This window comes from Ictalurus furcatus, chromosome 9 (genome assembly GCF_023375685.1).
Source record: "Ictalurus furcatus strain D&B chromosome 9, Billie_1.0, whole genome shotgun sequence".
Taxonomy (NCBI): domain Eukaryota; kingdom Metazoa; phylum Chordata; class Actinopteri; order Siluriformes; family Ictaluridae; genus Ictalurus; species Ictalurus furcatus.
This window is the reverse complement of record NC_071263.1, coordinates 22,869,634-22,894,424: the sequence shown is the minus strand read 5'-3', so window position 1 is coordinate 22,894,424 and position 24,791 is coordinate 22,869,634. Positions and strand designations below refer to the sequence as shown.

At 39.1% G+C, this 24,791-nt stretch overlaps 1 protein-coding gene across 5 annotated transcripts in view; it reads left to right on the top strand.

The window, feature by feature from the left end:
* The window catches only part of kif6 (kinesin family member 6), a 105,485-nt gene that overhangs the window by 58,537 nt on the left and 22,157 nt on the right, over positions 1-24,791 (top strand). For 2 of the 5 annotated variants that reach the window (XM_053632413.1, XM_053632411.1), the window contains exons 14-20: positions 3,210-3,312; positions 5,081-5,136; positions 16,952-17,002; positions 19,996-20,077; positions 20,218-20,353; positions 21,034-21,104; positions 22,967-23,044. In XM_053632413.1, coding sequence (XP_053488388.1) covers positions 3,210-3,312; positions 5,081-5,136; positions 16,952-17,002; positions 19,996-20,077; positions 20,218-20,353; positions 21,034-21,104; positions 22,967-23,044 — 577 coding nt within the window. Of the gene's footprint in view, positions 1-3,209; positions 3,313-5,080; positions 5,137-16,951; positions 17,003-19,995; positions 20,078-20,217; positions 20,645-20,855; positions 21,105-22,966; positions 23,045-24,791 lie in introns of those variants that run through there. The other 3 variants (XR_008386736.1, XR_008386735.1, XM_053632412.1) reach the window with 3 other exon arrangements.

Here is a 24,791-nt window from a genome sequence, read left to right as displayed (position 1 = left end):
TTGTAGATGCGAGACGTAAGGTTCATATTAGTTTTGCCTTGTACATTAATCATATGGCTGAAAGAGTGCTTTACCATCACATATGACGTACATTTGGGCTACTGCGGGCGGCTAAGTGTGTTAAAGATGTTGACCTTTTGAAGTATGCTTACTGTCAGCATTTAAGACATGGGTTTCAAATACAGCCAGGTCACGCAACTCACAAAAAAAAAAAGAAGAAGAAAAGAAACGTCTCATGTTAATGATCTCAGATTGCAAACTGCTGAAAGGTTCTGTAGATTTATCACTGAAGAAGTTGAAGTTTTGATTAATACTTATTGTCATATTAATGGCTGTGTAATTCTGGAAAGCATTAGATGCTATTAGGGTTTGTACTGTTGGTTTCTTCTGCTCTTTTCATCAGAGCACTCTGACTTCACTGCTCCAAATGGCTGCCTGGATAATGGACAGAGTTTTCCACACTGAGTTAGACTCATAGGAGCTGCAAAAGGATTCTTATATGCACTCTTCAGTTGTTTTGTGTATGTTTTCAGGTCTTACACTGAGGTTTGTTTAACGACTCCAGAAATACGCTAACTTAATGTGGTGTGATTCTGAGGAGAGCCCTGTGGTTTTTCCTGTGTTTAGTTAATTAGGTGAATTCCCATTTTACAGTGTTTAAATGGCTCCCAAACTTTTACGTCATTATGTCAAAATAAGAATATGAACAGGTGTCCTATTTATTTATTTATTCATTTATTTATTTATTTATTTAATTTATAAACAGTTTATTGATTAAGGTCACAGCTGGTGGTACATACAGTATGCATACTACAATAATTTGTCAAAACATTTCAGTAATTAAAGAAGGACACCTGATTTTTTTTTTTTCTAGTTCATAGATAGATAGATAGATAGATAGAAAGAAAGAACTTTCTGCATAACTTTCATTGCACAGTACAGGTACTCGGCAATGAAATGCAGTTTTGCATCTACCAGAAGTGCAAATAGTAGCACTGTGCAAATTAACAAAGTGCAGGTTGAATATGTAAACATATATAAATACAGTAAATAAATAAATAAATAACAAGGGTTTGGGCAGTGAATATGTGCAGTAGCTTTTGAATAGTATGAATGGTAAATACACTATGTTATAATAGAAAACCTCCATTATTTATATATATATAATATGCAAGAGATGTACATTGTCTATACAACAGTACCCAGATTATCCATGGGTATGATACAGTGTATGTACAGATAATATACATAAAGATATATTGTATATAAAGATAACCTAGGATATAGACTTTGAATTATATAGAGATAATACAGACTATACAGGTGCCTCTAAAAAAAAAATTAGAATATCATGGAAAAGTTCATTTTTTTCCATAATTTAATTCAAAAAGTAGATCTTTCATATATTCTAGATTCATTACACGTAAAGTGAAATATCCCAAGCCTTTGATTCTTCCCACAGCACAGAACAGTGTGTTTAAACAATTGAAACCAATTTGTGTTTAAACACTGTGGAAAAAGGAGGCAGGATCATTGAGTATGACTCTAAAAGCCTAGGGGTTAACAAACATCAGCTCATACAGAAAATTTAATGATAAAAAAAATTTGGTTAAGGTTTGGGGTGGATGTAGATTTTCTCACGACCATGCGAGATCCATCAAAATTGCTCTTTCCGCTTTCTGAAACTGGGTTTGTAGTTCATTTCTCATAAACTCTCTTTCTCTAGGGATCTTGATCATCCAGCTTTTACAGTGATTGGTCTTGCTTCCTGTATATAAAGTCTGATTAATGTTTTATTTCTTGTGCATTTGTCATGAACAGAGGTTAAGCTAGAGGTTAAATATTCAAATGGTGACACGAAACACACAGCTGCTCAAAGACCATTGGTTGTTTGTGTCATTAACATGACTTCCATTCATCTGTTCAATCCTCAGCTGGCGTCAGTGTAAATGATCTATAACACAGTCTTTCCATGCTTTCTCTGAGAGACGCTCTGTCTTTAGTGTGTATACATACTGTTACATACCTGGTATTACATGCCCAGTGCTCATTTCTGGACGTACTGATTCTGGACCATTAATGGAATCCACTTGTAGTGAGCGGCTGTCAAATATTATCCAGTTATTCTTTTACTGTATCCCCTGAGAGACCTAAAACAGGATTTCTGCATCTCTTTACCATTTATAATGCTTACCTGCCAGAGTCTTTGTTTTGCACCTGGATTCGTTCATCACTGACAGCTGTTTTGGCCTGGCCTTTCCAGTGTTTAGGGGGGGTTGCAGGCAGCAGATCTGACTTTCTTCTCTGAAGGATTATGAAAGCTCCATGATGATCTCATAGCATCCAGCACTCCTCAGGAGGACAAAATCCCTTAAACAAACATGACAGCAAACAAGGAAAGTCTTGATTTTGGGGATCCAGCCAAATAGTGCTTTTAATGTCAGATCACCATAAAACAGATCAGTTGTAGTCCTCTAGTGACCAGGAGCATCTTTGTTTATATTCATTGTTTATATCATTCATTGTTTATGTATCTGTAATGCGAGTGACGGCAGAAATGTAATGAAACACTGAGAGAAAATTGGACCATGTGGACTATAGATTGTTGCCATCTGTACTGCTTTGAATGTAATGGAGTTTGCTGAACTGTACGTTTGGTCTCTGGTCTCGGGTCTGGTCAACCTCAGTGTCTGACCTCATGGTTTTGCCTGTTCTGTCATATCACATAAGTGATCTCCGTTTTATTCTAGTTTACCACATTAGACACAAAACTTATTTGGGATTATTATAGGTTTTATTTAAGGAATTAAATTTTTTGGGTGTGCTGTAATAGGAAAATAATCAACAATGGTGTGCGGATGAGGCCTGATACGAAGCAGAGAGCCATTATAACCCTGAAATTTTTCTATTTGTTTTCCTATAACAGCATGACCTGAATTGTTTTATTCCTCTTATATCACAAAAAAGTGATATAAAAAATATAAAAAAAGTGCCAATGATTACAATATTTTGTAGCACACCTTGTCATGTTTTATTCCCTACTTAATCAACACCCTCTGACCAATCAGAACTGAGAATTCATCAGCACTGTGGTATACAATCAGATAACAATGTGATGAGGTTGACTGAACAACTGTATTTATCCCTCATTTAGCAGACTGTTCTCTTTATTCAGAAAGGTTTCTGACATGCTTTGTCACTCTCCTCAGGAGCAGAGCTGTCTATGGGACGACAGGAGGCATTTGAAATATTTAGGACCGAGCATGAGGATAATATAACTATTGAAGACAACAAGGTCATACTGAAACAGAGGTCAGTATCTTTTTACAGTATCAGTGGGCTCTATTTTGGTTCCGGTGAAAGAGTAACTTAATGGTATAATGTCAGTTTTCTTCCCTTTTTGCTCAGTTGGTCAAAGAGATTACAGCGATAACAATGAAAGTGACTGCGTTGCCATTGCAGGCGCAATAACACCCTCGTATGATCCAAAATTGTGATAAAGTTACCACCCATTGAGACATCCTCTTGGCACAGACTTAGAAGTGCCATATCTTACAGCCTGGTTTCATGGATATACACTAATTATGTCACCCATCTTCAACATTAATAGGTTACTATTAATGAAATTTATCTGGCTGTATTATTTTTTTTTGTAACAAATGAGACCAAACATTTCAATTGACGCTACTAAATGTGAATCAGTTGATGTGTCATTATGCACATGAAATCATATAAATAATAGAACAGAATGACTAATAAAACTAGGTCAGTTCCAGCATTGCAAAATATTTGGCCATCACAGAGATGAGGCGTTAGTGTATAACAGCAGTCTTCCATCTTATCCACTGCAGGATTTCATTCCAGCCAATCAGGAGCCAAACATGACTCCACTAACATGACGAATCAATCGATTGAATCGACGAATCAATCGATTGAATCGACGATTCAATGACTGAAAAGACTCTGAATTATAAACAATGCAAAACAATGTGCATTTTTTGTACGTATAAAACTGAATAAATCAAAAATTGCTCTGAACAGAGGTTTAATATCGCAAACAAAATGTACTGCAGATTCGCCATATCTTACTTTTTTTCTGGAGACTGTATTTTAATGATAATTTTGTAAACTCCAAATAAGCTTTACAGATCTTTATTGGAAAGGGTTTAAACAAGGTTTTTCATGCTAGTTCAATGAACCATAAACAGTTATTGCACATGCACCTGTGGAACCGTCCTTAAGACACTAACAGTTTATAGGCGGTAGGCAATTAAGGTCACAGTTACAATAACTTAGGACACTAAAGAGACCTGTGAGAGAAAAAATGTGATTTAAACAGTAACTCGAGCCACACTGTTTTGGCTTTACTCTCTTGTCATCACTGTTGCTGTCAAAAGCTATGTTGAAGAAAGATGCCTAGGGCTCCTGCTCACCTGTGTGAATATGCCATAGACCTGCTGCAGGGAGGCATGAGGACTGCAGATGTGTCCAGAGCAATAAACTGCAATGTCTGTAATGTAAGACGCCTAAGACAGTGCTACAGGGAGACAGGAAGGACAGCTGATTGTCCTTGCTGTGGAAAATTACATGTAACCGTGTTCCCCCCAGATGTGATTGCGATCTTGCAAATGCTTTGGTGGAAGAGTGGGGTAACATCTCACAGCAAGAACTGACAAATCTGGTGCAGTCCATGAGGATGAGATGCACTGTAGTACTTTAAGCAGCTGGAGGCCACCAGATACTGACTGTTACTTTTGATATTGACCCCCCCTTTGTTCAGGGACTCATTATTCCATTTCTGTTCATCAAATGTCTGTGAAACTTGTTCGGTTTTTATGTTAATACAAATATTTACACGTTAAGATATTTGCTGGAAATAAAAGCAGCTGAATGTGAAAGGACGCGTCTTATTTGCTGAGTATATATGACCTGGAGATTGACTGAAACATAATGAGCTCGGTAGCAGAAATAGAGCCTGATTTGCACAGCCTTTAGTGTTGTTTTAAAACAACCAAAGTGCTCTTTTTAACCATTAAAAATATTATATGATTTTACTACATAGGTTTCATATGCTTCACAGGTTTGCAGAGGCTAAAGAACTGGGTGAGCAGGTTAACCAGGCCAGGAGCAGAGTCAGTAAGTCATTCACACACCTAATATTTTCCCTTAGCCACCCAGTCACTCACAGGATGCTAAAACAGCATACACTCCAGAGCTGTGAAAATGTAAACCTCTAACTTCCGCAAACGTTACTCTTATTATCACCATTACCTTGATCAAGAACAGTCCTAAGATGGCCTCATGCTGTTTCTGCTCTGCTTCTAATGCACCATGAGTCAAAACCACACTCTTCTCTAATGACCCTTTTCCCTCACACGATTAGCTTCTCGCTGGGACTCCGTTGTCCCTCCTGGGTAAAGCAGTGTCACTCAGCACATTCCAGACCTGTTCCTGAACACAGGAGATCCTGGGAGCACCACTCTCATCCGAGCTCTTCCGCCATGACGCTGGTTTACAGGGCAGGAGCTGCTGCTTTATGAGTGTGCTGAACACACACCTCAGTGCACTTCCACTACTCCCGTGGAATCTTTCTGGCAATGTTCTCACAGTCGGGAGACGCCAGAAACAACAGCATGCTGACACACAGTTACTGCTGTGCTCTACATCCTGTTGTGAATCATTTCAAAAGCACTCGAATGCATATACTTTTAATCGTATTGTGGTCACACGAGCCACACTTTCTTAGCTTTCCTTAAAGAGCTTTCCTCATTCACATTCACCGTGGCCAAGAACATTTGTAAAAGAAGCTGCCATTAGACATTGTGGCCAATGACCAAGAACAATGTTGTACCTTATGTATAGGAGACACATATACTTATACACACATAAAAAATGTGTAGCTTTAATCCCTGACAGCCTTCATTATGTTTTTATGTTTTACTGAAAAATGGTCTATTATATAATATGTTACTTTCTTTACTGACATCTATACAAATGTTTTTGTACAAAACCAAAAAAACATTTTTGTTTTGCGAGAATCTCATCAACCACGACTAGTGTGTAGCATCCACCTGGATGATGTGACGGCAGCCATAGTGTGCCAGAACACCCACCAGCGATTAGTGGAGAGGAGAGAGTGATGTGGCGAATTCAGAGATGGGGATTTTTAGGGGGCCATGATAGAGAAGGGCGAATTTGGGAATTTCACCAGGACACCAGTGTTCTGGGATTTTTAATGACCACAGAGAGTCAAGACCTCGGTTTAATGTCTAAATGGAAGACGTTACTGTTTTTACAGTATAGTGTCCCCATCACTATATTGGGGCATTAGGCCCCACACAGACCACAGGGTGAGCACCCCCTGCTGACCTCACTAATACCACTTCCATCAGCAACTTGAGTTTTCCCCAGGAGGTCTCCAATCCAGGTACTGGCCAGGCTCAAATCTGCATAGCTTCAGTGGGAAACCAGGCGAGAACTGCATATATGTCTCTGGCAAGTAAGGGCCACAAGACCACCACAGACACTCAAATCAAAACACGACACAAGAAAGAGTAGGAGGACACAGACATGACAGCTTTGTGGAATATTTTTGTTAGGTAAGATGCTTTTTTCTTTTTATCATGTTGTGCAGTTAATGTTAATTTATTGCTATATTTAAATGTAGCTTTGTTTTCGAAGTGCTTTGGGCAAATGTATTTTGTCGCTGAGGTGACCGCACATAAGCTCATAAAATGTGCAATCCATAAATGTTTCCCTTTGAACTGAGAATACTCACTGCTGTAAACTCGTTACGTCGCTATACCAGTGTGATCAATTACACAGGCCTACCTATCAGCACTGAATATCGTTAGCTATATGAGATTCTGGAAGCACTCTTACGTGTATGTGAGTTCGGGGACCGGGACCTTTCGCCTGCCTCCAGACCTGCCAGATCACTACCTTCTTGCTGTTCCGGGACCTGCAGATTTACATATTAAGCACTGGTGTCTGGTGTTGAAATTAACATGATGGAATCTTTGTTTCTTTGTCTTCGAATGAAATACTGTGAAATACGGTACTCTCAGCATAGGAATCACCCTTGTCCAGTCTGCTGAAGCTTTTAAGTCATGTGAAAAAAATACGTCAACTTTTTGAGATTCCTAAACTGAGGAGAGTTTCAACAGCCTACCAAAGTACATTGAGCGAGATGTACAGTAACGTTAACAAGCTTTCTCTTGCCCTTTTAATGCAGTGATATGTGAGCTTCTCTGTTAACATCTAACAGCACGACATGGGTTTTTCCAGCAACAGTGATGACAAGAGAGAAAGGAAAGCCAACACAGTGTGGCTCGAGTTACTGTGTACATCACATTTCTTCTCTCACAGACTGTAACATTTCACCAGCCCTGTGTTTTTTTTCTTTTTTTTTTCTCCTTGAATTCCTCGTTCACTTCATATATTCTTTTTCAAGTGTTGCCAGTTGCTTCACTTGAAGCAATCAGTCACTAACAATCAGTAGCTCTTTGCTGAAGTACAGTTTTCACAATCAAGCAGCCACAAAACAAAACCAAGACTCGCTTCTATTCCATCTGTTAAAAAATGTCTCGACCACAAGTCTCTCCCAGCAGCATAATTACTCATCGTACTTCTCCAGCACCCAGTTCATATTGTTTAAGTGTGCTGTATCTCCCACACTGTTCAACTGGTGTTTGTGGTTTCGGCTCAGATTCGGATGAAATGGTGCACCTCACCTCACAGCAGACTCGACTTCCCTAAAGTCACGCATGTGGGTTTGAGTGGCATTCAACCGGCGCCCAGAGCGCAGCGCCAACAAAGACATCATGCGCTGACGTTTAACTTCGGTGTTATGCTTCAGTGAGGATACAGCTAAAGCCCGGTGTTATTATTGTGCCTGTAATCTCGGGTGTCTGAATTAATGCCACCGCAGACACTGAGAATGATGAAGGCATGAAGGAATTTATGCCTTAACATCAGCATGTCTACATCAACCAGCTGTAATGTCTTCATTTTCCTCTGATTGGCACTCAACAATGTGAAAATCTCATTGAGAATTAGTGGAAAATTGGCATGGTATTTAATTGCAGAGAAGTTGAAGTACCTTGGGATCTTAGTCACAAGTGATGGAAAAATAGACCGTCAGATTGACAAGTGGATCGGTTCAGTTGCAGCAGTGTTACAGTAGCTGTACCAGCTTGTGATGGTGCATCAGGAGCTCAGTTTGTGGACGAAGCTCTCTGTTTACCAGTCAATTTACATCCCTTTCCTCACTTATGGTCACAAACTATGGTAATGACCAAAAGAAAAAGATCATGAGTACAGATGGAGCAAATGAGATTCCTCCACAGAATTACAGTGCTTATGCTCAGTGATAGGGTGAGGAGCTCGACAGTCTGGGACATCCTCAGAGTAGAGCCGCTGCTCCACCAAATTGAGAGGAGCTGGTTGAGGCAGTTACAAGGATATAGCCTGGTTGGCTCCTGGGAAGATCTGTATCGGGCACCTCACTGGACGGAGACCCTGAGGAAGAGACAGGACCGTTTGGAGAATTTATATCTTATAGTTGGTTTAGGAACATCTGGGGATCCCCCAGGAGGAGCTGGAATCTGTGGCAGAAGATAGAGAAGTATGGACTGGCTTTCACAACCTGTTGCCACAGCGATCTTCACCAGGAAAAGGGGAAGGAAATGAATGAATGAATGATTTGTACAGGAGGACTACTGATTTGAACAACCTATATACAGAGGATGGAAGGAGGATATTAGTTTTTAAAGATGAAATATTGTTTAAAAAGCATTTGTCATTGTAAATAAAACAAATATTCTCCAGTAATGTTCCCAATATATGCCCTCATAATCGCTTCCAACTTCTGAGCAGCTTTTGGACTTCCTTTGCCCAGTATTCAAACTCAGAAAAGGTATATCAAGTTCCTTTGAAAGTGTTTTTATTTTGATTTTGTCATATGTTTTTGGAATTTACAGTGCTGTGAAAAAGTATTCTACCCTGTCCAGGGTGTACCCTGCCTTGTGCCCGATGCTCCCTGGGATAGGCTCCAGGTTTCCCCGTGACCCTGAAAAGGATTAAGCGGTATTGAAGATGGATGGATGGATGAAAAAGTATTCTGATTTGTTCTGTTTTTGTGTATATTTCATACTAAATAGTTTTACATCTTCAACAGGAAATATACAACATAAAGGCAACCTGAGTAAACACACAATACAATTTTTTTTTTTTATTGAAGCAAAAAAAGCTATCCAACACTTATCAACAATGTGAAAAACTAATTGCCCTCTTAAACATAAAATCTGGTTGTGCCACCTTTAGCAGCAATAACTGCAACCAAACACTTCCGATAACTGGAGATCAGACTTTCACTTACTTCTAGGGTTAGGATGTACTCTTACGCTTTGGATCATTGTCTTGCTGCATAATCCAGTTGTGCTTGAGTTTCAATTTACGGACTGAAGACCAGATATTCCCCTTTAGGATTTTCTGGTAAAGAGCAGAATTCATGTTTCTCTCAATTGTTTCAAGTTGCCCAGGCCCTGAAGCAGTAAAGCATCCCCACACCATCACACTTCCACCACCATGCTCGACCGTAGGATTGATGTTCTTTTTGTGGAATTCTGTGTTTTTGGTTTATGCCAGATGTAAAGGGACCCCTGTCTTCCAAACAGTTCCACTTTCAAACATTCTCCCAAAAGGTTTGAGGATCATCAAGATGTGTTTTGGTAAAATTCAGACGAACCTTAATGTTCTTCTGGGTTAGCAGTGGTTTTCATCTTGCCTCTCTTCCATGGATGGCATTTTTGCCCAGTGTCTTTCTGATAGTGAATTCATGAACAGTGAGCTTTATTGATGCAAGAGAGGCCTGTAGGTCCTTTGATGTTGTCCTTGGCTCTTATATGACTTCCTGGATGAGTCGTTGCTGTGCTCTTGGAGGAATTTGGGAAGGTCGGCCACTTCTGTGAAAGTTCACTACTGTGTCAAGTTTTTCCATTCGAAGATAACAGTTCTCACTGTGGTACTTTTGAGTCCCAGAACCTTTGAAAAAGCTTTGTAACACTTCCCAGATTGATGCATTTCAATCACCTTCTTCCTCATCATTTCTGGACTTTCTTTCAACTTTGGCATAGTGTGTTACTGAGTAACCAACTTCATGCTGTTGAAAAAGTTCTATTTAAGTGTTGATTTGATTGAACAGGGTTTGCAGTAATCAGGCGTGTATGTGTCTAGTACAGCTGAACCCCATTATGAATGCATTTTCATAGATTTGGGGAATTAGTAACTACAGGGGCAAATACAGTAGTTGTAGACTCTGAAACATAGTACTTAACATTCAGTCTAAGACAGTGACCACAATGAGTACAGGATGTCTTGCCAAATGCATGTCCAGCATCCAGCTTCACTGCCTATATGAATAAGAGCATTGGATTTTGGTCTGTTAGTCAGTAGGCATGGCTGCTGTAATGTGGATTGTGATTAGCTGGTAAGTGGGTAAGCGTTTTTCAATATAAGACAATATTTTGAGTTTTAAGGTTCAAACCATTTTAAGGTTCAGGTTCCAGGTTAAATTTGGTAGGCATATGGGTCTTCTTAAGATCCATCATTTCTACCCAACAGAAAGTCAGCCATTTTGGATTTTAACTTGAGTACTTCTACAGAGTTCATCAGGATCAAACCAAATTTGCATAATGTCAGGATAGCCAAGATGCTAATGGAAATGTAAAATGATGTTGCCATGGTGAGGTGATAAATTAACATGTGATGATGCTCAAACAAGAAGTGAGGCATAATTCCACTGTATATCATGCAGTGTCACACATACTTCTCATGTATGTCCAGTGACGTGTCGTAATAACATCCACATGCCAAAACTGGCTCATGAAAAAGACATTGCTGACCACTTGGTGCCTGGGCCCACCAATTGCTGCCCGCATCTATATTAGGTTCTTGCTCCTATTTTTAAAAATTATTTTCAATTCTTAATATGTTTAACTTTATCCCATTTTGATAAGCTCCATGCCAGCACATACCTGCCCACATTGAGTGTCCATATGTCCATATGATATCTGTTCAATAAACTGCTAATGTGCACACTGTGTAGATTCTACATGACGGAGTTACAAGTTCAACCTGTGAGGTATGTCCTCGGCTGAACGCGAAGGAAAATGCAATCGAGGTCCCCAATAGGCTTTCCAGATGTGTGGGGATTTAGGGAGTCCTCTTGCGCCTGCTCCACATACAGCATCTGCTATCCTCTTTGCCCACCCCCCCACCCCGCCCCAAGAGCCCATCTGTCCTGTCTGTAGCTGTGGCCCACGCTCCTGGAACCATGGCTCACAAAGCAGGATCCAGATGAGCATAAATATCATCAGCATGTTTGGGGCATTATATCTGCATGTATTTGTTCCCTGAACTCAGCAGTTTCCTTTGTTTGCTACAATTGCTCATAGCTGTGCTGATTCTCAGTCATGTTATTTAAGCATGAGGGACGGCTGTAAACACCTCTGTGGGATGTGGATGTACTTTGTAGAGTCAGTGTGTTCTTGCCCAGTCATCACAGCCTCACATGTTTACTGCTGGTGGATGTCAGTTCAAAGTCCCAAACTTTGAACTGACATCCAAATGCACACATGGGTTATGATTGTGGTTTTGTATTGGAATTTGTGTATGGCAGAAAAGTTGTCAACAATATGTAAGAATAGAATGTTAAATATAATATTCTATCACGCCAACTCACACTTGCATGTGAGTCCTTCAGACTGCTTTGTGAGGAGCACTGTATTATTTTGCGATCTCAATGAGAGGCATTCACTCAGTCTGTCAGGCAAAGAAAACATGAAGTGGATGATATTGGTCTCTGTCCCACTTGGTTTAGTCACCAGTGGTTTCTGTTGCGATTTCATAAAAATCGTGTGACTGTGGCGCAAAGAATCCAAAGAGAAAAGCATATTTGTGGGTAAGGTGGCGCCTCTCTGTTCACGTGTACGATTATTAGAATGAATCATGCACACTTCAGATTTTGATGTGCCACCATATAGTGCATCAGGGAACCAAATGTAGCTTATAGAAAATATGTCAAAGGATAATACTTGCCAAGATTCCCTTTACCCTCTGTTCTTGGCCTTAGAGAGACATATCACATGGTCTGGCTAAGCATGAAGTCGTTTTCATGGAATATCCATTGACTAAAAACATAGTGGAAAGCATCATCCATGAAGGATTTAAGTATAGTTTTTATTGTGTTCACTGAAATGAAAATAGTTCTACTCCTGGCAGAGTAAGGGCACATGGGAGTCTTGTCTGGTAAGAAAGTGCAGCAACAGCAAAAGTCTTAAATATCTATTGAAAGTAAACGAGTGATTCGCGTTTCTTATTACCAGTTCATACACCATTTCGATGCTAAATGGAGCCTATATCATAACACTTACTTGATCATTGAAATTTGTGGTCAATATGGCACAGACATAAAAAGCTGGACCACTGGGTGGAGGATATTATTCAGACTTTTAGAGTATATAATTTACCAAGCTCTATTTACAGTGTCAAATTATCTACTTAAAAGTGTTCTCCATCCACAAAAAAGATGGATTTCATTCATTATTAACAGTATTTGAAATTTTAAAGCAGAGCAGAGATTTAAACAATACAGAATGCATAATCATCCTTATGTGATCCTTGGTAAATCTGAAAAAAACAATAGTAATATGGTTGAAAGAAAAAAAAAGTTTCTTACCAATAAGGAGTGTGCTTATTGAGCCTTTTTTTCAGCTAAGGAATACAAGTATGGTGGACTCAAAAGCTGCTTTTGCTCAAACCATGAAGTTATGCTGCTGATTGAATATAAGCTCGAGCCCACAGGAATCTCAGAATAACTGTCAAAGTCCTTTAGTGAAAACCAGACATTTACAGATTCTGAAACATATTGTGTCACATACACGGGTTTGGAAATAATCTAAGCAGCAGCGGCTTGTGACCATAGATTTTAGTGGGGCGGGACGAAATTAATAACAACATAGATTCAAATGAAGTTTAATCGAGATGGAATCACACTTGATTTTTTAGCTAAAGGCTACTATATGTATTGAATTTTTAGAGCAATCTCCTAATAAGCAGTTGAGAGTCAATAGCATAAAGTCATCCAGCATACAGTACAGTCTTAGAGCTCGATTTCAGCTGTTTTAGATGTACCTTTTATCCAGTGTTTGGGTACATGTTTCCCGAAGAGAACATTTCCTCAAGCTCTATAATCACGGTTTACCAGTTTTCAGCAAAATCTACAATCCAACTAAAAATTAGAAAAAGGACCTTAAAGAACTGAAAAAAGGAGATATTCTGGAGTTTTCTTGTCTTTCTTAGCATTTACATGGGAAACAAAGTCACCATGGTGCACATGCATTTCTGATGTACAGACATACACACACTGTATGCACTTATACTTTGCTTTTGTTTGTGGAAATTTATTAGATTTAATACTGATTATTTGCTATAAAGCTTTACAGTACCTCAATGGCCTTAATATCTCTGCTAAAAATATTCATAGAGCTAGCATGGGCTAGCATGATTCCTGCCCCAATGAACCTCTATTAGCACCTCTAATAGCGCCTTATTAGGGCAGACCTATGTCTCGCTGGAGATCATATATCTCACAGTTGGCTTGGAAACATCTGGGAACCCACCAAGAGGAGCTGAAATCTGTGGCTGGGGATAGTGAAGCCTTTTCTGACCTATACAAAGAAAAGCAGGCTGAAAGAAATGAATTAAGATGATCTTAAAAGCATAATGTTTAAAAGACTTAAAATTGGTGCACTTTGGATGAGTTTAGTGCTCTAACACACTTAGGGTGGGTTGCACCAATAAGGATTAAGCTTAAATCTAGATTAAATCAAGGTTTATCTAATAATTCTGTTGCACCAAACTTTCAACCGTGTTTAAAATAAGCAGGTTTACATTTAAACCAACACATTAATTGTGGATTGAATTTCACAATAAACCTGGATTAACTATAATCTTGTTGCTCCATCACTTAAAACTCAGATTTAAAAAAAAAAATTATTTGAATTTTTTAATTTTCTCAACCTATATCAGTTATGCGAATGAACGGTTAATAACGGCAGTTGCGCTTTTTTTTTTCATTTAAAGTTTAAAGTTCACGATCCCTTTGTAGTCACTCCAGTGGAAGTGAAAGAGTTACATTGTTGCTGTTTAGTTACACTGGAGAATTCCTATATTTCCACGTTTAGGAAATCCACATGCACTGCCACAATGTTGTCAATGGCGAATCCATCATGATGGAGAAAATGAATCGTAGATGGAGGTTTTAATCGCAGGTTAGAATTCGAATCTCCGATTTGTTAATCTGTGTTTAAAATTAAGTGGTGCAACACAACTCGATTTAAAATAAAGCCCAGATCAACAAATCTTAGATTAGCTCTAAACTGTGCTTAATTTAATCCTTATTGGTGCAACCCACCCTTAGTAATTAAGCCCATGGGATGAATCATGTGACTTTAAAGGAAATAACCAAACTGTTCTGGACTCCGGCTTTCTATGACTGCAATTAATGATCTCTGTCTATACAGTAGGCCACACTTGTAGCTGTCGAATTCTGGTTCTTCTCCAGATCTGCAGCTTTCTCATTCTGTCTGCATAAGCAGGTCAGGCAAGGTTCAGACCACTCAGCACTACTGCTAAGTGTTTCTTAATCCCGTAGCTTTATGGGTTAGTTATGACCAGGCCACAGATCAAGCAGCTGGAATTGCTCTATTGCCCCTTGAGAGCCTCCATTGTTTTGTGTTAACAAGGGCATCTGGCTAAGTATGTCAGGGGTCCTGAGGTGAGTTATGAATACAAAAAAAATCTTACATTTGAATGGCCATGAGTGTATTCTTATGTGTAATGTAATCAGCTTGTCAGCACCGTCTACTTAGCGGACTCATGGCCATGTGGATTCCTCATCAACACCATCTAAACTGGACCAGATGAAGGAGTGATATACGGTTCAGTAACAAAGACTGAATGTGAAGTTGGCTCACGTTTTAATTCCTAAGAATGTCTAATAGCATCACGTTTAAGAGAGAAATAGCACGTTTTCATTTGGCATCTTTCTACTCGGATGTTCTCAACACGGCATGTGTTTCTGTAGAGCCTTATCCAGCAGACCTTGCCATGGATATTACTTTACCATGGACAGAAACGGGTCAGCAGAAGTACTACCTGATATCAGAATCCGACATGTCCTGTCATATTTTATCCTTGTACATCCTGTGGGATAAGTAGAAGAGGTCTGCAGACAGCAAGGCGACTAGCTGTGTCAGACATTTGCCCCACAAGTCAGCTGGGACTTGTCCATCATTCTTTTTTTATTTTCCACCATCTTTCCATTAATGGCAGACTCTTTCCCTTAGGCAGTTTCAAACTGCCAGCAAATCTATTTGCTACTGTTTGAAGCCCAGGCACTCCTACGCCTCCATTATTTCTCTTTCCAGACTTAAGGCTATTGCACATGAGCTGAATAGAAAAATTCAAAATTCTAACGATCACTGGCTGGAGCACCTTCTGTGCTAATCTGAAAAAGCACCTCACACAGCATGCACAATGAAACCATAATAACACTCTTATAAGTTATAGCTAGTATAAGTAGTAATTACCTACCCTACTTTGTTATACTGATGAGGTGTATTATTATCAGTAATAATGATTAAATAGATACTCCTTTAGCTCTGGTGGCGTAGTGGTTAGCACATTTGCCTCATACCTCCAGGGGTTGGTGGTTTGATTCACGCCTCCACCCTGTGTGTGTGGAGTTTGCATGTTCTCACCATGCTTCGGGGGGTTCTCTCCAGGTACTCCGGTTTCCTCTCGCAGTCCATAGACATGCGCTGTAGGTTGATTGGCATTTCCAAATTGTCCGTAGTGTGTGAATGTGTGTGTGTGTGTATGATTGAGCCCTGTCTTGTGCTCCGAGTTCTCTGGGATATTCTCCCCACGACCCTGTGTAGGATAAGCAGTACAGAAAATGGATGGATGGATGGTTTAACTCTGGTGATGAGAATTGTTTGCTTTTACTGTAGCTTTGGAGGCAGAAAATAAAGAGAAGAGGAGTTGCTTGTGCAGTTTGACTGTCAGTGGGACGTCACATCACGTACTAGTGAACGTGCCAAAAATAGCCAAAGTTGTTATTTGTAGATATATCGCAGCTTTGTAATATTGGCAATAGAATATTTTCAATTCAGTATCAATTTATATTTGCTCACTGCTTCTAACTTGCAATATGTTTGGTTGGCAGGTGGAAAAAAGATAAATAAATAATGTCAAAATGATGTGGTCTGTCCTAAATATATTATAGCATACATACAGTAATAGTATACTGTAAAGATAATCCAAAGCTCAAAATATTTACCAAAAAGCATACAAAAATGAATGATCATCACATTACCTGTGCAATTTAAATACCTTTCTGGTCATATAGGAAACTGAAAGCATTTCTATAGATCTCAGCGACCCGACCGCCCCCCCCCCCCTCCCCCCAACTCTCAACCACGTGTTTTATTAGTGATGTCAGTGTTTAATCTGGCTTTTCAACACTACGAGCATCCTAAGTTATGTCTGCATTTTTCCATTGTAAATGCTTTCACACAATCATGCACCAGATATGTATGTTTTTCTATGGCTACTATAAACTGTTAGGTCTTTGCTGTGTGGCAGGCATAACAGATCTGTCTGGGGCCCAGTGTTGCGTCTGTGTTTATGTGAAACACACAAAGCCTTTTAGTGTCTTCCAGCTATACTAGTAAACTGTCACTGTTTTATAGCAAATCCTCGCCACGCTCCAGTTGTCTGCCTCTACATTGTAATGTGCTACAGCATAAAGCTACTCTGCGCTGGTTAAATAATGTTGTTAATGTTGTGTCTGTTATTCTTTCTTTGTCTGTCTGCTATCTGTCAGATGAGCTGAAGAAGCAGTTGGAGAGTAGAAGGATGCAGATGGCAGCACAGGGTAGGTGATTAAACTACACTTGTTCTCTCTAATGGCTGTACGTTATCTCAACACTTCAGTCATGAAAGGGATTGAATTCTGAATTAAAAGCCAGTAGGGGTTTCCTCTGTTTTTTTTTTAAACATTGGGTGGGTGGCCTGGCCTTTACTGTAATGTCATCCTCGTTTTGATAAACATGCTAAACATGTTTCTACAAGTTTACAGATCTAGCCTACACTGTCAGTGGGCTGTCTTTTAACTGCATCAAAGAGGAACTTCAGACAAGCATGCTTTTTATTATGCGGCAGCATGTACTCGAAACACACCCAGAAGCCCTGAATATAGCCGTTCTATATTCACGAGCTTCTGAAAATCATGGTGAAATGGGCGTGCGACTCTGAGATGAGTGCCCTGTCCACAGCGACATAAGTGCAGTGTTTATGAAAGGCTACAATGTTTTGGTCCTGTTGTACCTCGAATGTCCTGAATTCTAGAGTAGTGTGTGTGGCCTCAGCCGTTCAGCGCTAAATGTGGAGTTTGTTAGTGGCAACGTATGAGCTGATTTCGTGTCTTGGCTCAGAGCGCTCTGAAAAAACACACATAGAGGGAAATGTCCTGCTGAGTAGAGCAGGAAGTGGAGAACAGATCTATGAAAGGAGAGTTGGTTGCACAAAACAAAAACATGATTCAGGTCCAATAGGACATGCAGTGGTGCTTGAAAGTTTGTGAACCCTTTTCTATATTTCTGAATTAATATGACCATGGGGAGGGTATAAACGGTCTTGAATTTCCTCCAGTTGTACACAATCTGTCTGACTGTGGATTGGTGGAGTCCAAACTTTTTACAGATGGTTTTGTAACCTTTTCCAGCCTGATGAGCATTTTCCTGAGCTCCTCTGAAATCTTCATTGTTTATGCCATGATACACTTCCACAAACGTGTTGTGAAAATCAGACTTTGATAGATCCCTGTTCTTTAAATAATTCAGGGTGCTCACTTACACCTTGTCATACACCATTGTTGTCCCATGGATGGAAAACACCTGACTCTAATTTCACCTTCAAATTAAACTCCTAATCATAAAGATTCACATACTTTTGCCACACAGATATGTAATATTGGATCATTTTCCTCAATAAATAAATGAACAAGTACAATATTTTTTGCATAATTATTTGTTTAATTGGGTTCTAGGTCATATTTATGCAGAAATATAGAAAATGCTCAAATTTTCAAGCACAACTGTAGGATATTTGTGAAGACATTATGTCATTCTTTGCACAAAACAAACCATGAGGTGATGCTGAGAACGTACTCCTGTTAAAGCACTACTAGAAGTTTATGGTTTAGCTGTTGCATTTACAAATGGTGATTTGAATAAGCAGCAGTCAGACCAAATTTGACTGATTTACTGAATGGGAAATGACATGTGATGTGAAAGACGTGCATTTAATTCTGGTAGTTGTTAGTTTCTCTTTGCACAGACTTTATAGAGATAAACTTTAGCCGCCTTTCCACTGAAATTACCCGGAACAATTAGTCCCAGGAACTTTTTTTCAAGGGAACATTTGGTTCCTCCAGACCGTTGTTGTCTGCGTTTCCATCGCGGTCTAAAGTACCATGAAGATTAGGCAAATTAGTCCGGTGACTGCATGCGATAAAACCCTTGGCGAGGATATGAAGCCTCAAACTATCCTACAATCAAACTGATTATTGAACAAAGTAAGCTGATTTTAATGATGTAATAATGTAAACTGTTTGCTCAGCCCATAAAAACATGTAGCAAGCTCTGATTGGAACACAAACCTTTGAACAGTAACAAAAGAGTTTGCTGCAAGTACACTGGTGGTCTAGTGGTTAGGTTTTGGTGCTCGCACCACCATGGCCTGGGTTTGATTCCCGGTCATGGAATGAATTTTATTTTTTTAAATCTTTGGATAAAGGTTTGTGTTTTAAAAATGGACAGTCTATTTTCTGAAATCTGTTAAAGACACGGCAACAAAAACAAGGATGGAGGAGATTCAAGCTGTGCTGCTGTTGATTGTGATGTATTGCTTTGCTAAAGAGGTCATTGAGAAAATGCTGGAAAAGAGACGAGCAGTGGTAGTAAAGCGAATTCAGAATGCTTGTAACACTAGACTTAAAGTAAGCAAATGGATTTTATCAGCTATTGCTGAGATGATCGAGACGAACGCGCGTGCACGAGTTTCTCTCTGCACTGTTTTCCTGTGTGAACAACACCCAGCTCGCTTAACCCACTTGATATTTGTAAGTATACTTATTCATTGCGGGTCGGCGTTTCCAGTTCCCGCTGTATTTCATCCTCAGCATAAATACTTATTAAGGCCTGAACCTCGTAGTCGGTCCATCGGTCGTATTTTTTAAGAAACTCTATTGTGTTGATTTGAATCTCAATAAACAACAGTTACTGTGCGCATCGCAACAGACGTTTAAATATGGTGGTTGAAAAGAAAAATGCTCTATGTACTCAACCAATCAGCATGTTCAACACCCTAGTCCCTCCCCACAAAGTTCCTGTTTTTTTTTGACCACTTCCCGAGTAGAGACTTTGTGAGGCCTAAATATTTTACCCGGAATTTAATTTAGACCCTGGTCCTTGCGGTGGAAACACAGAGTACCGCCAAAAGTCCCTAGTTCCTGAGGAAAGTTCCTGCGGTGGAAAAGCGGTATTTGACCTGTGGATTCACAAACTTCTGTCTTGTGAGCCAATAGAAACCACGTGGGCGGGACTATGGTCTCTTTGGCCAGTAATAAATGAAGGCGCTGCTTGTTATTAAGCAGCACTCATACCAGACTTTTGCCTCACTGTTTTCTTAGTGTTGCTTGGCACACATCTGCAAAAAACAGACAAACAAAAAAAAAGCTTAGCCGTCTCGTCCACCGATAAATGCTAGTTCTGTTTTTACTCTTTGTCTGCTATAATTTTCATATTATCAGTGTTGGGACTTTTGCACTACTATTAGTGTTATTGAAAAGGAATAAAATTGTTTCAGGTGTAATGGGGAATCAGCCAAATCCAGAATCGGATCCTGTAGAGGAGAGACTCCGGAACCAGATTGAAGAGGAGAAGAAAAGGTATACATTTATTCTTCAAATCCTTTTTACACATGATCCAAGCAAACTTCGAAAGCCCTTCTCTGTTAACACAACAATTTTCTGAAATGGGTCTATGTGGAATCAGTGTATATACCATTAACATTCTTTTTTAATGATAGATATAAGAGCACTTTTGAACGTTTAAAAGGCTTGAAGACAGAGATTGAACATCTACAGCACCTGCTTCAGAGGTCAAAGGTCAAACTGCAGAAGGACTTCGAGGACTGGTGGACTCAGGAGGCAGCAAGGCTACAGGTACTCTGTTCAGTTGCGTTTAATAAAGGAACATTGCATCGGTCACTCAAACCCATGAATGCTAAAGTCTCCATATGGTTGATTCTGCACAGACATTTCTCAGATCCACATTTTTAATGTTATGCAGCAAAACATCTGACCAGCAGACTGAGCTGGCGACGCTGTTTTGATCTTGTCAATAGGAAATATGAATGGTCCATCCGGACACATGAGCAGCTGTGCAGCAGTGCTTGGTCCTTGAATCTTTCCAGAGGAAATGACTTGTCTTTCACACTAACTTAGGATGTTCTGGTTTGTGTTTTCTCATTAACATTGAGGTTGAGTAAGCTGTATTTAGCTCTGGCTGTAGTGAACAAACAAGCTTTTAATATTCACTGGAAACATTAGCGTTGGTGTAGTGTATAATTTAGAGAATGCTTTCTTCTTAGGAACAGGAAACTACAACTTTAATACTAAAACACATTATTGTTTTATTTTTCCAAAATGCTGACATGTTTCCAAGGACTGCGTTGAAGCAATAGCAGACCGGCTGAAAATGACTCATTTCTGAAGCTAGGCTGGTTTTAATGTTCTTTCTGATTCTCATGTTCCTATCTGTCATCAGGTGCTGCAGGTACTCATATGTTTAGCTTGAACAATTTAGGCAAATGCATTTATGGTAACTGTGTGTGATTTTGCAGCAGAATCAATCCTCAGAGAGCACAAGAGCAGGGCGGAACCAGGACAACTCTCACTGCACTCCTTCATCCAGGTGAGACATAGATGCAATTATGGTTATCAGTATGGGAAGAATGAATGGAAAAAAAAAGAGTGTTTTTATCAAGTATTGACAAATTCATCTGCTTGGAATATTTGATTCTATTTAAAAGCCTGAAACCACTTATCAGCAATTACTAGTGTGAAACTAGTAGAATCTTAGAAACAAGTACATGAATTTTGTTGGTACACCCCCCTTTTGCTTTAATGACAGCCTGCACTCGAGCTGGCATGGACACTCTATAAGTTGTGTAAAGCCTGATGATCCATGTTAGATCAAATCCATGGAAGTGTCGTCTGAATACGTGCTTCAGTGGAATGGATTGACTCAAGGAAAATCTGACCTTTTGTGTACAAAGGATTTAACACATCAATGTCAATATCACAAAATTGCCTTTAATTAGTGACATTTAAATGGTGACATAGAAATAGTGCAGTATATTGAATATTGAATACTTCTTTTCTTTGTTTAAAATAAACTTTGTATTTAAAGATTGTCACGTTATGTTGTTATTTTTCCTTTATTTCCTCATGCTCAGTGTCGGTTCCATAATTATTCAGCCATCAAATTATTAATATGATTGTCCTGCTTTAGTTGCAGCATTTTTATATGTGCCCCCTTCCCCTAGGCCTAGGGTTCTCCATTATACCTTACTTTTTAGCTAAGGGACCAAAACTAATTACATAATCATGAATTAAATTGTCACTTTTAATACTTGGTTGCAAATCCTTTGCAGTCAACGACTGCCCAAAGTCTGGAACCCATAGACATCACGAGACACTGAGTTTCCTCCCTGGTGATGCGCTGCCTGGCCTTTACTACAGCTGTCATCAGTTCCTATTCGATCTTGTTCTTGGGGCATTTTGGCTTCAGTTTTGCCTTCAGCAAGTGAAGCTCATTCCACTTCTTTTCTTTTTGAAGAGGCTTTCAAAGTATGCTTCAGATCATTGTCCATCTGCAGTGTGAAACACCATCCAGTGAGTTCTGAAGCATTTGGCTGAATCTGAGCAGATATAACCCTACACACTTCAGAATTCATCCAGCTGCTTTTGTCAGCAGTCACATTATCAATAAATACAAGAGAATAATTCCACTGGCAGACAGACATGCCCATGCCATAAGATGAGGTGGTGTGCTTCACATCATGAGCAGTTCCTTCTTCCGTCATCTAGCACAGTTGTTTTCCGCAATCTTCTGGGCCTTTTGGTGTTCCTGAGCTCACCAAAAGAGAATGTACCAAATAGACAATTCCTCCACACCTAATGTTATTGCAATCTTTGATGGGTTTGTTTTGATTTTGCAGCCTAAAGATGGCTTGCGTCATTGGCATTGACAGCTCATTGGACTTCATATTGAGAGTTAAAAGCAACAGATCCCCACATGTGAATTCAACATTTGAACTCAACACTAGAACTTTTGTTTGCTTACATGTAAGTGAAATAGTGAGGGAAGAACATGCATCTGGCTGTGGAACAGCTGAGCAGCCAGTTGTCCAATTACTTTTAATCATGTGAAAGGGTGGGACCACATACACCGTTGAACTGATTTTGGATGTAAATACCTTCAACTTAAAGTTGAAAGTCTGTGCTTTCAGTATTTAATTTAGACTCTAATATACGGTGGTAAGACAGCTAAAATAGCAACATTGTCAATGTCCAAATATTTATAGACCTGATCTACCTACCACTTTGCATCAGTAAGCTCATATAGAAACAGAGATTATGTTCTCCTTTGATCTGTATTAAACTGTTAATGTTTTGATGAGTTTGCTATTTGCATTTAAAACAGGCTGTATAAATTCTGGTATGGAAAAACATTCTGATAAGGCTTATTGTACACTTGTTTCAAAATTCCAGTTCACTGCATGATCACCAGTTCGATAACCAAGAAAGAGCACAAAGACACCAGCCTACTCCACCAACAAGAGAACTCAGGTAAACAAACATGAGATAGCACACAAGCCAGGTATGGGCATTTTAGAACTTTTCCAAATACCATTCCATGACAAAAGGACACACAAATTTTTTTACTACTGTTAGTCTTTTCCTGAGCAGCAAGAGATTATTTTGCTGCCAAGATCGCAGTGAAGAATGTGGAATATTGCTTTGGTAACAATGAATATGTCCAAGCCATACAAATGGCTTTAATTCTAGGGGGAAAAGTAATACCTGATCAAACAAAATCACCAGTAATGCCCTCTGAATGCTCTCTGTGGTAACTGTTAGAAGCCTCTTAGAACACTTAGAAGGTTGTGAATAGATAAAATTAGTAATGCAACTCTAATCTCTATGCCAGTTTTAGGAATGTTTAAAAAAACCAAAAAAAACCCCCCAAAAAAACCAGCAGCAACTTTTAAGGCATTTTCAGTGCAATTCCTGTTCAAGGAAAAAAAATATTCTGAATGAGTTCACCCAAAGGTGACAGAGCGAGCCAAAATACAGTCCTCTCTGAAACTATTAGAATGGCAAGACCAGTTCATTGTTTGTGCTGTAGACTGAAGACATTTGGGTTTGAGATCAAAAGATGAATATGAGGAGAGTTTTTAGAATTTCAGCTTTTATTTCCTTCCATTTAATATATAGGTGTTTTAAACGACATAGAATATAGCATATTTTGTATCAGACCACCCAATTTGTAGGCGAGCTAAAATATTAGCACATGTGACTGACAGGTGTTTCTTTGGTGCCCAGTTAGATTGGTAAAACAATAAATAGCTATAAACATCTACTCTTGGGTAAAGCCTTCAGTTTTACCTGTGAAGACTAAATTTGTTGTTAAAAAGGAAGAGCCAACATGGGAGAAAAGTAAGCCGTTTAGAAGCCTCGAAAAGAGGGAAAATCAATCAGAGGCATCGCACAAACATTGGGCATAGCCAATACAACAATTTGGAATGTCCTGAAAAAGAAAGAACACTGATTACCATCAAACCACCAATTGAGCAGCATTTCAGTGAATTCTCCTGAAGAGGAGACTGAAGGGAGAACCAAAAACAAAGAAACAACTGAAAGAGGCTGCAGTAAAAGCCTGGAAAAGCAACACAAAAGAAGAAACCAACAATTTGGTGATGTCAGTGAGTTGCAGGCTTGATGCAGTTATTGCAAACAAGGGATATACAACCCAATATTAAGAGTTATTTACTTTAATTTAAGACTTATCTGTTCCTATACTTTTCCTCATCTAATAATTAGGTGATCTGATACAAAAGGTTCTATTTTATGTTGTTTAACACAGCTAGATGTAAATACCAGGAAATAAAAGCGGAAATCCTAAACTCGTCTCATATCCATCTTTTGATCTCAAACCCAAATGTCTTTGGTGTAAAGCACAAACAAACAAATTGGCCTTGCTGTTCCAATATTCTCAGAGGGCACTGTACATAATAGTATTTCTTCCATACATGCACAACCTACAGATTTTCTAAGGAAGTGAAGGGATTGGCGAAATCAAGTGGTTGTGCATCTCTGTAGACCATGTTTGTTATTATTTACAGTAAGGCATATAATCATGTGAAAAAATATGTACAGACCATGGAATTTATTTATTTATTTATTTTATTTTTTACATACTTGGACAAGCAAACATTTAATCCTCTTTGAAACAGTGCCTATTAATAAAGTTGATGCACTATCCAATGACACATGAAACTGACATTTTGTAGTAATTTTCACAATTTAAATTAAA